At 39.6% G+C, this 14,414-nt stretch overlaps 1 protein-coding gene and 1 pseudogene across 1 annotated transcript; both read left to right on the forward strand.

The window, feature by feature from the left end:
- Nucleotides 1–6,950, forward strand: part of LOC139443651 (uncharacterized) — a 55,493-nt pseudogene extending 48,543 nt beyond the window's left edge.
- Nucleotides 548–4,085, forward strand: LOC139442279 (mucin-2-like). The gene is made up of 4 exons (XM_071223071.1): nucleotides 548–665; nucleotides 1,598–1,660; nucleotides 2,547–2,609; nucleotides 3,541–4,085. The coding sequence occupies exons 1-4, from the start codon at nucleotides 569–571 to the stop codon at nucleotides 3,678–3,680; spliced, it is 363 nt and encodes a 120-aa protein (XP_071079172.1). The 5' UTR covers nucleotides 548–568; the 3' UTR covers nucleotides 3,681–4,085.
- Nucleotides 6,951–14,414: the final 7,464 nt, after the last annotated feature.

Here is a 14,414-nt window from a genome sequence, read left to right on the forward strand (position 1 = left end):
CACAAATGGGCATACAAGATATGGGCACTCAGCTGTACGGCTGTTAGTGTATGTTAAAGTAACATCTTAGCGCAAGGATCTGTGTTTGGAACGAACCCCTGGTTATGATTTTGTGAAATGTTTGTATATATTGTGATTAGGTATTGTATTTGCAGTTTCCATTTTGCGTTCAACACTGAAATTTTACTTCAGTATACAACATTACTGGACATACCCAATACTTCCAATACATCTCCGAGGGCGTCAACACTACGCGTGTTGTTATCAAGCCCATTATGATTAAACTTTAAATGGATAGGTTCCACCTGGTTATTATCCCTAGTTGAAGGGTATCCACAGAAAATGCCCGGTCTACTGTATACCAGCGTTGAACCGTTTCGTACAAACTGATATGTTTGATATCTAAATGATCATTTACAAATATAGCTTTTCATAAATGGTCAGATGTCCTTAAATGAATTCCTATTACCACTACAGCTCAAGCAACTGCATTCAGTTAAATGATTTTGTATGAACCGAATGTTGAATGTTTATACAGACTTTTTCACTTGCTTATCACCTCTGCATCATGGCTAAACTAGCAACGTCATCTTTGTCAACAGTTTCCAGGACTGATCCCTCTCATCCCACCACAGACAGTCCGTCAGCTGTTGACAGTCAGAAGGGTAAGTGGTCACTGCAGAGGATAACCCTGTCCTAAAGCACTCGCTCGTCAAACTTAATACCGGGGTTCGATTCCTAATATTGTTTAAAGTTGCTTAAAACTACGCCCATCAACATAATTACTAATTACAGTGTCATTAAGCTTTCAATAATGAAAACGATGTAGAATACAGTTACTAATCTCTCTATCCTTACCATATTACTCAGTAGTTCACAGAGCGACTTAGCTCTACATGAGTGAGTGAGTATGTTTGTTCGCCGCTTTTAGCAATATTCCAGCAATATCACAAATGGGCAAACCAGATATGGGCACTCAGCTGTACGGCTGTTAGTGTATGTTAAAGTAACATCTTAGCGCAAGGATCTGTGTTTGGAACGAACCCCTTGTTATGTTTGGTCCTGGGATCTACATTTCCGTCGGAGTATACAGCTACAAACGTTTTCCCATGCAAAAGAAAAGTTGGCCATTTTGCTGCCTCTTGTGGTTTTTTTTATAATGTTTTCACCAAATGTTAATTATCTACTATGAACCATATAAGATGAATTATTGAACATACATATACGTGCACAATGAGTATATCCTATATATGCTTTTTACATTCTTTGTTATTTGCCGGACTTCTTGCGGAAGGTAGTTGTCATAGTTCCGTGCTTTGCGTTGTGCACACGGTCACAAATCAGGCAAAATTCAGCAACATTGATCGTGGAGATTAGATTGATTGGTCCGTGTTCGGCAGCTAGACTCGTGAGGGTTTCTGGGGCTTCAGTCCTGGCGTACACTGAAACAAACCTTACATGCATCTCCTTAGACAAGATATTTTGTTCGAAATATGCCTCGGTTCACCCAGTAGTGAATGGGTACCAGGAAGGGGGAGAACGTAGTGTGTATGTAAACCTAGTCTTATGAGACTAGCAACGTCATCTTTGTCAACAGTTTCCAGGACTGATCCCTCTCATCCCACCACAGACAGTCCGTCAGCTGTTGACAGTCAGAAGGGTAAGTGGTCACTGCAGAGGATAACCCTGTCCTAAAGCACTCACTCGTCAAACTTAATACCGGGGTTCGATTCCTAATATTGTTAAAAGTTGCTTAAAACTACGCCCATCAACATAATTACTAATTACAGTGTCATTAAGCTTTCAATAATGAAAACGATGTAGAATACAGTTACTAATCTCTCTATCCTTACAATATTACTCAGTAATTCACAAAGCGACTTAGCTCTACATGAGTGAGTGAGTATGTTTGTTCGCCGCTTTTAGCAATATTCCAGCAATATCACAGCTGGGCATACAAGATATGGGCACTCAGCTGTACGGCTGTTAGTGTATGTTAAAGTAACATCTTAACGCAAGGATCTGTGTTTTGAACGAACCCCTGGTTATGATTTTGTGAAATGTTTGTATATATTGTGATTAGGTATTGTATTTGCAGTTTCCATTTTGCATTCAACACTGAAATTTTACTCCAGTATACAACATTACTGGACATACCCAATACTTCCAATACATCTCCGAGGGCGTCAACACTACGCGTGTTGTTATCAAGCCCATTATGATTAAACTTTAAATGGATAGGTTCCACCTGGTTATTATCCCTAGTTGAAGGGTATCCACAGAAAATGCCCGGTCTACTGTATACCAGCGTTGAACCGTTTCGTACAAACTGATATGTTTGATATCTAAATGATCATTTACAAATATAGCTTTTCATAAATGGTCAGATGTCCTTAAATGAATTCCTATTACCACTACAGCTCAAGCAACTGCATTCAGTTAAATGATTTTGTATGAACCGAATGTTGAATGTTTATACGAGACTTTTTCACTTGCTTATCACCTCTGCATTATGGCTAAACTAGCAACGTCATCTTTGTCAACAGTTTCCAGGACTGATCCCTCTCATCCCACCACAGACGTTCCGTCAGCTGTTGACAGTCAGAAGGGTAAGTGGTCACTGCAGAGGATAACCCTGTCCTAAAGCGCTCGCTCGTCAAACTTAATACCGGGTTCGATTCCTAATATTGTTTAAAGTTGCTTAAAACTACGCCCATCAACATAATTACTAATTACAGTGTCATTAAGCTTTCCATAATGAAAACGATGTAGAATACAGTTACTAATCTCTCTATCCTTACAATATTACTCAGTAGTTCACAGAGCGACTTAGCTCTACATGAGTGAGTGAGTATGTTTGTTCGCCGCTTTTAGCAATATTCCAGCAATATCACAAATGGGCATACCAGATATGGGCACTCAGCTGTACGGCTGTTAGTGTATGTTAAAGTAACATCTTAGCGCAAGGATCTGTGTTTGGAACGAACCCCTTGTTATGTTTGGTCCTGGGATCTACATTTCCGTCGGAGTATACAGCTACAAACGTTTTCCCATGCAAAAGAAAAGTTGGCCATTTTGCTGCCTCTTGTGGTTTTTTTTATAATGTTTTCACCAAATGTTAATTATCTACTATGAACCATATAAGATGAATTATTGAACATACATATACGTGCACAATGAGTATATCCTATATATGCTTTTTACATTCTTTGTTATTTGCCGGACTTCTTGCGGAAGGTAGTTGTCATAGTTCCGTGCTTTGCGTTGTGCACACGGTCACAAATCAGGCAAAATTCAGCAACATTGATCGTGGAGATTAGATTGATTGGTCCGTGTTCGGCAGCTAGACTCGTGAGGGTTTCTGGGGCTTCAGTCCTGGCGTACACTGAAACAAACCTTACATGCATCTCCTTAGACAAGATATTTTGTTCGAAATATGCCTCGGTTCACCCAGTAGTGAATGGTTACCAGGAAGGGAGAGAACGTAGTGTGTATGTAAACCTAGTCTTATGAGACTAGCAACGTCATCTTTGTCAACAGTTTCCAGGACTGATCCCTCTCATCCCACCACAGACAGTCCGTCAGCTGTTGACAGTCAGAGGGGGGAAGTGGTCACTGCAGAGGATAACCCTGTCCTAAAGCACTCGCTCGTCAAACTTAATACCGGGTTCGATTCCTAATATTGTTAAAAGTTGCTTAAAACTACGCCCATCAACATAATTACTAATTACAGTGTCATTAAGCTTTCCATAATGAAAACGATGTAGAATACAGTTACTAATCTCTCTATCCTTACAATACTACTCAGTAGTTCACAAAGCGACTTAGCTCTACATGAGTGAGTGAGTATGTTTGTTCGCCGCTTTTAGCAATATTCCAGCAATATCACAAATGGGCATACAAGATATGGGCACTCAGCTGTACGGCTGTTAGTGTATGTTAAAGTAACATCTTAACGCAAGGATCTGTGTTTGGAACGAACCCCTGGTTATGATTTTGTGAAATGTTTGTATATATTGTGATTAGGTATTGTATTTGCAGTTTCCATTTTGCGTTCAACACTGAAATTTTACTTCAGTATACAACATTACTGGACATACCCAATACTTCCAATACATCTCCGAGGGCGTCAACACTACGCGTGTTGTTATCAAGCCCATTATGATTAAACTTTAAATGGATAGGTTCCACCTGGTTATTATCCCTAGTTGAAGGGTATCCACAGAAAATGCCCGGTCTACTGTATACCAGCGTTGAACCGTTTCGTACAAACTGATATGTTTGATATCTAAATGATCATTTACAAATATAGCTTTTCATAAATGGTCAGATGTCCTTAAATGAATTCCTATTACCACTACAGCTCAAGCAACTGCATTCAGTTAAATGATTTTGTATGAACCGAATGTTGAATGTTTATACGAGACTTTTTCACTTGCTTATCACCTCTGCATCATGGCTAAACTAGCAACGTCATCTTTGTCAACAGTTTCCAGGACTGATCCCTCTCATCCCACCACAGACAGTCCGTCAGCTGTTGACAGTCAGAAGGGTAAGTGGTCACTGCAGAGGATAACCCTGTCCTAAAGCGCTCGCTCGTCAAACTTAATACCGGGGTTCGATTCCTAATATTGTTTAAAGTTGCTTAAAACTACGCCCATCAACATAATTACTAATTACAGTGTAATTAAGCTTTCCATAATGAAAACGATGTAGAATACAGTTACTAATCTCTCTATCCTTACAATATTACTCAGTAGTTCACAGAGCGACTTAGCTCAACATGAGTGAGTGAGTATGTTTGTTCGCCGCTTTTAGCAATATTCCAGCAATATAACAACTGGGCATACAAGATATGGGCACTCAGCTGTACGGCTGTTAGTGTATGTTAAAGTAACAATCTTAGCGCAAGGATCTGTGTTTGGAAGGAACCCCTGGTTATGATTTTGTGATATGTTTGTATATATTGTGATTAGGTATTGTGTTTGCAGTTTCCATTTTGCATTCAACACTGAAATTTTACTTCAGTATACAACATTACTGGACATACCCAATACTTCCTTGGTAAACTGTTCTGTTTACGCTAACCCGTTTATTTCCAGGTGTAACCATTGGACTGTCTGTGAGCAATGTGATTTTTGTTACTGATAGTCATCGCTGTTGTGTTTCTTCTGCTAAGGTGAGCTTCCTAGTAGTATGTGTTTAAAAGAGTGGAATACCAGCTCCCACATATTTCGGGTCCATTCGGCCTACATAAGTCATAATACTCCTGCAGTTACTTTTACGTGTATTCGTTAACAAAACGTGCATACAGATTTGCCGTTGCAGTTAACAGGAAATCATCAGAGTAAAACCTCAGCGTCTGGCACGGTTGGCACACTGACGTCACGCACTAAAATAGTATTAGAGGATTAAAGGTTGCTGGATGACCTCTACGTTCTTTGTGACGATGTCTGTCATTTGTCATGAAGAATTGCTGATTAACGCTCCAAGGGACATGCCCCCTGTCAATCATGTCCAGTCTTAGCTTCATTATGGATTAAATAAGCAGATGAAATTGTATGTTATTAATTGCATATCTTGTCCAATCAGAATGCAGAATTTTGCATTCTTACCATAACCAATGGTATCATACTTCTGTTGTTTCACTTAATTAGCATGTATGCTTGTATAAAAACAGACTGGATCGGAGATCGGGGTCCCGGGATCCCCTGTCACACACTTGGCAATGACTCCCACTGTCCGTTAAATACAGGCTCAAATAACAGTAAAACTTATGCCTTATGTTAAATATGGACACTCTACGACCCTATAAAGCCACTACAGCAGCCATAACTAAACATTAGCTAAGTATCTGACGAAGTAAAAATACCCCGTGGAGCAATGAAGTCATATTGTTGAATAGTTTCTTAGGATACCATGCAATTTGATATCGAGCAGCATTAAGATAACGGTCACGACTGCCACCAGTGAACTAGTTAATCCAATATGGTTTCCTCCTATGTATTTCGGCCGAGATTACCTGTGGAGTTGAGGTGATGCGAGTGGCCATGACACGCCCTATTTATAGAGGTAGCTGTTTCGAAAATTACTTCGATTGGTCATACATGACACTAAACAGAACAATAACAGATTTAATGAAAACGTAACTTTTTTAAAGTTACTGTTCAATCATAACATTACATAACATTCAACCACATTGCAAATTCTGTTGCAGGCAACGCAAACTCAATTTGGCAAGAAAAGATATAAATCAACAGATGGTCTTCAACACGTCAACAGAAAACACGACCTATGGTCTCGATGTACCGACAGATAATGGAGCATACTCTGTTATAACCCCAGACAAAATTGACGGGAAGCCTTTCACTCCCCCTGTTCCAACAGTGACAGTAAACCCAAACACTCACACTAAGAAAGCCTTCGCGAACAGTCCTGAGACTGATGTTGAGAAGGTGTCCAATTCTCTCTCAACGCCCAGTAAACAACACACCGACATGCCAAGAGGAAAGCCCCACATGCATCTCTCCGGACCCAACAACGACACAGCAGAAAGTATTCAACAGTACAGAAGCGGAGATGGAGGGTACACTGGACTGGACAAATCTGCAGGAGGTACTGGTGTAGCCATCTCCGAGGGCATTCAGTACCACATCCTCGAGAAGCGCAGCTCCCCGGGAAGGGATAAAAGTGATGCTGGTTTGTATGACCCCACGGAAGCTGCAGAGGGAAACTACGACACCACACAACAAGGGGGGAAGGCCAGAAAAGTAGATGACTCGTACAGTCACATAGGCGCGATAGGCAAGGGGTTTGAAGAAGGTGCATATGATGTCGCTAGTGCTGGGCCTGTTGTGATCCGGTTGGATGACACCTACAGCCATACGTATGAGATCACATGTAAGGCTATGGATTAGCATGACACGTCATATGTTATCAGAGATATCTAAGAGCATGGTAATAGTGTACTTGCAAGCAAATATCCTAATAGTGTTGTGTCCGGTTGAGCAAAGGGATTTATAGATAACGTCAGGAGAAATTGAACTGTTTGTAAAATAAGGTAAAATGATTCGACATTAGTAGATTAATAGTCTCTATGGCTGTCCATAGGGACGGAAACTACGTCAGAGTGTAGGAATGAATTAAAGAAAGTATTTCTTAGGTAAATTGTTGGACAAGAATAAATATATATGGGATATATTTGAACAATTAAAATTCAAACTAGTGCTTATTACAAGTCATAGTGAATTTAACAAAACACACACACAAGTATTATTGTATTATTGTTATTTAAACTTTGGAAATCTGATAATGTAGACGAGTGTAGAAAATGAACATAACCTTATTTTAGATGTCCTCGTTTATAATAATGTAAGTGAAATGTATTATCATGATGTCATGTTTTACACATAATCCCCCAATATGACGTCTTATATTTGGCATATGCCATTGAAAGACTTCAAAACAATGTACACCAATCTTGCATGTTATGACATTCATTTACTTGCTTGTTTATTTCTTGTTTTAACGCCACAGCCAACAGCTTTCAAGTTATATCACGACTCGGTGTACTTAAATAAACTGCCGGTCAAAAGAAAGTATTCACCAATCTGTGCTGGTGGTTAAATATGAAACAGAGGAAAAAATTGCCATTCGATGGTGATGTAATGTGCAGAGTGAAGCAGGTCTTGTCATGATCAGTTAGAGTTGATTTACAGATACCAGACAGTCATCCAAGTTAACGTTTTCATAACGTTTGTAATGTTTTGGTTCAATCCATGTGCCTTCCTTTGCACGGCAGTTGAGAAGACGAATTATGAAGTGATTGTTCGGGAAATACGAAAACATTCTGTCATTCGTTTCCTAAATTAGTATGACACCCACTCGCATTTTGTGATTGGTGCTGTTGATGTTAATAGACGTCTATGAGTGAATGTTAGCATTAATTTACCAATTTGACAAAGTGTTGGGTCCTGGATCTACATTTCCGTCGGTGTATACAGCTACAAACGTTTTCCCATGCAAAAGAAAAGTTGGCCATTTTGCTGCCTCTTGTGGTTTTTTTTATAATGTTTTCACCAAATGTTAATTATCTACTATGAGCCATATAAAATGAATTATTGAACATACATATACGTGCACAGCGAGTATATCATATATATGCTTTTTACATTCTTTGTTATTTGCCGGACTTCTTGCGGAAGGTAGTTGTCATAGTTCCGTGCTTTACGTTGTGCACACGGTCACAAATCAGGCAAAATTCAGCAACATTGATCGCTGGAGATTAGATTGATTGGTCCGTGTTCGGCAGCTAGACTCGTGAGGGTTTCTGGGGCTTCAGTCCTGGCGTACACTGAAACAAACCTTACATGCATCTCCTTAGACAAGATATTTTGTTCGAAATATGCCTCGGTTCACCCAGTAGTGAATGGTTACCAGGAAGGGAGAGAACGTAGTGTGTACGTGAACAAAGTCTTATGAGAGCTTGTGTTGTGTTCTCCCCTCGAGCTAAAATATAATGTTAATGCACACTGAACGCGTACAGATAATAATGTAATGCCATGACCAGGTTGCGATGATATTGAATGATAGAGTCAGCTTAATGAAACTATATAAATAAAATGTACTCAATAAAACTGCCTCATGTTGTTCATACAATTCATACAGTTTGTATCCATGTGATCTTAAAACCGTGTTAAGAAAGTAATCTCCTCGGCCACTTCATGTAACAAATCATGTCATACATGTATGTGTGGATCAAGGTAAGTTTGATTCTGAGTACTGGATGTCACCAACCAGTGCTCATTGTTTACAACCTGATAAAAAATAAGGTGTATAACTGTGATATCTGAGGCTACAAATGATACGGTAGAAATCGAAACATTATGTATAAAAGTGGTTTATGTACTGAAACTAAGAGTACAATCTATGTAACAATGTTACTATCAAATCTTTCGTTGATAGGGTAAAAAAAACTACATTTTCAGTTTGTCTACCTGGGCAACTGATAAAAACTTCTTCCGCCAGCACTGTCCACATTTTGAAGAAAGCAGCTCGGTGCTGCCATTTACAGGATGTCCTAAGACACGCAATCAACCAAGTCTGACGCCTGATGCGTTAACAATGTTTTAAGGATAGGTTCCCGAGGACCCATTCTATCACGGAATATCCACGGGGTATGGTATGGGACAAAACAATCGACCTTTTGATATGTAATAGAATATAAATATTTAAGAATTGGGATTTGGCCAAGAAGTTTAACATTAGCTCCAGGTATAGCGATGATCTTATATCAATCAATAACCATCAAATAGCTAATTCCCTTCCATCGATTTTCCCACTAGAACAAGAAGTTAAGGAGACCAGTGAGACCACCTCATCTGTTTCATATTTAGATCTATGCATAAATATTCATAGTGACAAAACACTCTCCACAAGACTGTATGACAAGAGGGGTGACTTCACCTTTCCAATAGTCAACTTTCCCATCATGTCGAGCTATATTCCTGCAGGCAGCTCCAGCCCTTGGTGTCTACATTTCAAAATTTTTGAGGTAAAATCGAGCATGCTATTTCAACCAAGATATCAACTTACCCATTTGACTTGCCTTCGCATGTGTTTGTGACGCGTGCCACCGGTTGGGCAGGATACTCTCACCTTTCGCGAACACCAAGTATCATCACTATTTGATAGTGATTCATGAACGCATGTTTATGATACAGTCGGAATCGTAAAATCGATTGTGCTTTTGGATGGGATTTCTTATGAAATGGCTTTGTCGCTTTTACTTGTAGCAAGCACAGGCAGCATAAGGTCCAATTGTATTCCGGAAACCCCATGGGTCTAAACAATGGTTACATTAGTCGTGATCTGTATCATTCGGGTGTCTTGCATCAGTTTAAACATAGAACTGTTTGTTCCTTGAACCGACTACAGTATAAAACTCCAAGGTTGTCAACGATAGACATCGTACGGTGCTTTCATCGCCATCTGATATACAACATTTATCTCAGTCACACATTTCTTCTAAAGACGATTGGTTATTGTGTTCTTGTATAACCCAAAATGCTAACAGGCCGGTGCATACGTCTGGTGACTACTAAGCAAAATAAAACATTCACTTATTCTTACGTCTCTTTGCTAATCGATAACTTGAACATTACAAAATGTCCCTGTGAACGAGGCACTCAACATGGCAATGCAACATATGGTATAGGGTATACAATCAATCACTTTAAGCCCGTAAATTGGGATTCAATACAAGTAGAAAACATTACACCTGGCAAGAATAAAACAAAACAAGACTTAACTTCTTCAGTTTCGCGACTACAGTTATATTGTATCATAATGCTACTCCACGTGTATTGAACCTCCGGGCAATGCGTCGTACCAGTCAGAGATCCCACTGACTGCTCTTGCTTGAAATACCAGTCATAACAAATCGAGGAAACGGAAAACGAGTTATTGTTTTACTTACTACCGCCTTGGTCAGTGTCACGCTCGCATTTTGAGAAAATACTCTTTGGCAAAAGAGAAGCGATTTTGAAAAAAAACCCCGCACAACCCACAACACACAGCCGGACCGTGTAGAACACCAGTGCCAATCACCCTCCATTAGACAATGTGGTCAACACAGGACCTCAGCTGTACACTGAGTTTGGATAGTCCTCTTTCGCGACTACAGTTATATTGTATGCTACTCCACGTGTATCGAACCTCCGGGCAATGCGTCGTACCAGTCAGAGATGCCGCTGACTGCTCTTGCTTGAAATACCAGACTGAGTGAGTCATAACAAATCGAGGAAACGGAAGACGAGTTATTGTTTTTTAAGACTGACATTGTACCACCGACTGATTGTAGTGAGTTAAACTTATTTATTTGGGTTGTTCTTTTCCTTCCGCAGTTGGAAATGCTTTCTTCGGATAAAGAATTGTTTTTTTTTTAAGTCAACAGGGCCAGTTCAAAAGAGCGACCTAAGGCTAAGAGGATCTAAACTCCTATACTTCAGCACAGACATACAATCGAATCGCAAAGATCGTTTGTTTGTTTGTTTGTTTAACACCACACAGCAATATTACAGCTAAATAACGAGTCTTGTGCGGACAATCCAGTAACTGACATCATGATCGATCAACGCAATTGGGTATACGATGTCAGTGTCACGCTCGCCATTTTGAGAAAATACTCTTTGGCAAAAAGAAGAGATTTTGACAAAAACCGCACAACCCGCAACACACAGCCGGACCATGTAGAACACCAGTGCCAATCACCCTCCATTAGACAGTGTGGTCAACACAGGACCTCAGCTGTACACTGAGTAAGGATAGTGCTCTTTTGAAAACAAAATAAGGAACAGAAAATAATGGTTGTAGGACATATTAATATTGACATAATGGAATGACGCGCGTAGAAATTGAAAATGTTACGATCGTCAGTCATTTCCATGTATTTCAAAATGCATTTGTCGGAATACAATATTTCTCCATAAACTATTTTTGGGTAAACGAGTGATTTTTATCTGCGCAATGACACAGATATTTGTTATGTATCGTCTTATTTTATGTAAGTTCTGAGTTTATTTTTCAACTGCTGTTGAAAATATCTGAATATGTTTAGTACTAAATTGGGGGCTGAGGCACGATGTCTTATTCCATGCTTATCGAAGAGACAGGGTAACTGTATTGCCAGCAAGCTCCTCTTCAGCAATATGAACACTTTCCTTCAGAGCATACATTTGTTGAAACAATATTGTTTGGTTGTGTCGCCATTGTCATATGCCAATAAAATTCACAATTCGCTTTATCACTGTAAATCGTACCCGAAGACGTGGATCGTTGCTCCCAATATCAATCACTGGGTTGTCTGGTCCTCTTTCCACTTTATTTACAGACCGCCGTCATATAGCTGGGATATTACAGAGAGCGGCATTAAAACATTCAAACAAACATAAAACCAAAATTGTAAAGACAAAGGTAACTGTGATCCCCAAATGAAATCTACAGTCACAGTCAGTTGAATTGCACAGTGGTCTGATTTGGATATAAACTGTGCTTTCATATATGTACTCTGTAGATTTGCCAGTACTAAACTGAATTTAGAACAAAGAGCGTAATGTGAGGTTTAAATGTTAAATGTAGCTCCGCCAATAAACAGGTAGCAAAGATCTGCATTTAAAATTTAGTTTGTTTATCACCTAATTTAGTCTGTGATACAGACCCTGAAATAAACATATCCAATTTAGCCCATGCAAGTCTATAATGTTTGGCATGTCTAGATTACTGAAATATCTGAAAATGCAGAAAGTCTCTGGGGTCCTATTTATTATTATGTTTTAAAACTATAATTTAACAACTGTTTATTTTCTGTAAAATATGTTCATTTCAGAGACTAGATGTTAGTCTACTCCTAATTCTACCATGACGTATTTAAACCTTACTATTTTGGTGAAATAAATACTAAGACAGTGGCATGGGCTCATTCTAATGTTTTGTGTAGGTGACCTATTTAAATAAACCGACATTGCTATGTATAAGATTATAAGAGGCAATAAAAGGGGGTCATGGACCCGGACATCGAATAGCTGTACCGCGATTGGGGAACAATCGTTCGATGACCACCTGCTGCGGTTGAGTGAATCTGATAAATTATATATCCAGGGACTTGCTGTGGTTAAGAGATGCGGATAATTCGATGTCCAGGTACCTGTTGTGGTTGAGTGAGTCTGATAATTCGATGTCCAGGTACCTACGTCGTAAAGAGATTCGGATAAATCGATGTTCAGGTACCTGCTGTAGTTGAGTGAGTCTGATAATTCGATGTCCAGGTACCTACGTGGTTAAGAGATTCGGATAAATCGATGTCCAGGTACCTGCTGTAGTTGAGTGAGTCTGATAATTCGATGTCCAGGTACCTACATGGTTAAGAGATTCGGATAATTCGATGTCCAGGTACCTGCTGTAGTTGAGTGAGTCTGATAATTCGATGTCCAGGTACCTACGTGGTTAAGAGATTCGGATAAATCGATGTCCAGGTACCTGCCGTGGTTGAGTGAGTCTGATAATTCGATGTCCAGGTACCTACGTGGTTAAGAGATTCGGATAAATCGATGTCCAGGTACCTGCCGTGGTTGAGTTAATCGGATAATTCGATGTCCAGGTACCTGCTGTAGTTGAGTGAATCTGATAAATCGATGTCCAGGTACCGAGATATCGTGACAACAAGACTAAACTTCTACAGTACGGACACCGTTTATTGCAGGCAGTGTGAAGGCATGTATGTCACTATATTTTATTTAGATGTTTTCAATAGTATAATATTAAATCACATATAAATATATATTCAGCAACAAAAATTCCTGTGACACTGCTTTACAATCGGTGGCATACAAGAAAAATCTTTCTGGTGTTCAAATCGGATACGAAAATATGAAAACATGAAACACAGCGCAACCTCAGCAGAAAAAGCATGATATGATGGCAAAAATGTCTTTCGTGAAGCCATCATGTAATTAATGATGAAAACCAGGGTATTAAAGCACGCGTGTTGTAGGGATTTGGTATGCATTGTTTCTGCTTGTCTTGACAAATGCAACACGGAAAATCATCAAAATTTCAATTATTATTTGAAGTTTGGAGATGCCACGCCTATCTGAAAATGACCGCTTGAGAGCATTTGGCGTGTTCCAGTCAGGAACATCGCAGCGTGTAGCTGCTGGGCGACTGAACGTGCACAGAAACACCATTTGGACGTCATGGCAGCGGCGGCAGAACCCCCGTTACGAGCGTCCGTCAAGATCGTTAGGGGTTGGTCGATACAGGGCGGCCGAAGACCCAGGTTCGACTCCTGACATGGGTACCATGTATGAAGCCCATTTCTGGTGTCCCCAGCCGTAATATTACTGGAATATTGCTTAAAGCGGCGTAAAACCATACTGACTCACTCACTCGCCGGCTTAGACGTTACGGGATTGTTGCGAGGAGACCAGCCAGACGCCCAATTCTGACCAACAAACACCGCGCATCGTTGTGCCGTTTTTTGAATCAACATGTACCTGGCATGATTTGTTCAGTATGACAACACAGGGTGACACACGCTACTCACGTGTGAACTGACATCTTGTTCTTGCATCTTTCTCGTGTGACATGTGTCACTAAATTTGAAAAGTGGTTTTACTGGTCCATTGTCTGTTTGAAAATGTTTGAATTCTTTCAGATGTGTGTGTCTATTTTGATCAGGTTCTTGTTTGATATAGTGTCACAGGAACTTTTGTTGCTGAGTATAAATTATATAAAAAATACTATAGTAAAATTATACTATAATATAAATATACGTGTGAATTAATATTGACCTCAGGTTCTTGTTTTATATAGCACCACAGGAACTTTTGTTGAGTATAGATTATATATAATATACT

The sequence above is a fragment of the Haliotis cracherodii genome, unplaced genomic scaffold (genome assembly GCF_022045235.1).
Source record: "Haliotis cracherodii isolate W230 unplaced genomic scaffold, xgHalCrac1.p SCAF_5, whole genome shotgun sequence".
Classification (NCBI taxonomy): Eukaryota; Metazoa; Mollusca; class Gastropoda; order Lepetellida; family Haliotidae; genus Haliotis; species Haliotis cracherodii.

Bases quoted from the DNA above. Each gene is read 5' to 3' on its own strand.
- LOC139442279 (XM_071223071.1), top strand. From the start codon at position 569: ATGGCTAAACTAGCAACGTCATCTTTGTCAACAGTTTCCAGGACTGAT. The intron at 666-1,597 runs GTAAGTGGTCAC...CTTTGTCAACAG, and splicing joins AGCTGTTGACAGTCAGAAGG to TTTCCAGGACTGATCCCTCT. The intron at 1,661-2,546 runs GTAAGTGGTCAC...CTTTGTCAACAG, and splicing joins AGCTGTTGACAGTCAGAAGG to TTTCCAGGACTGATCCCTCT.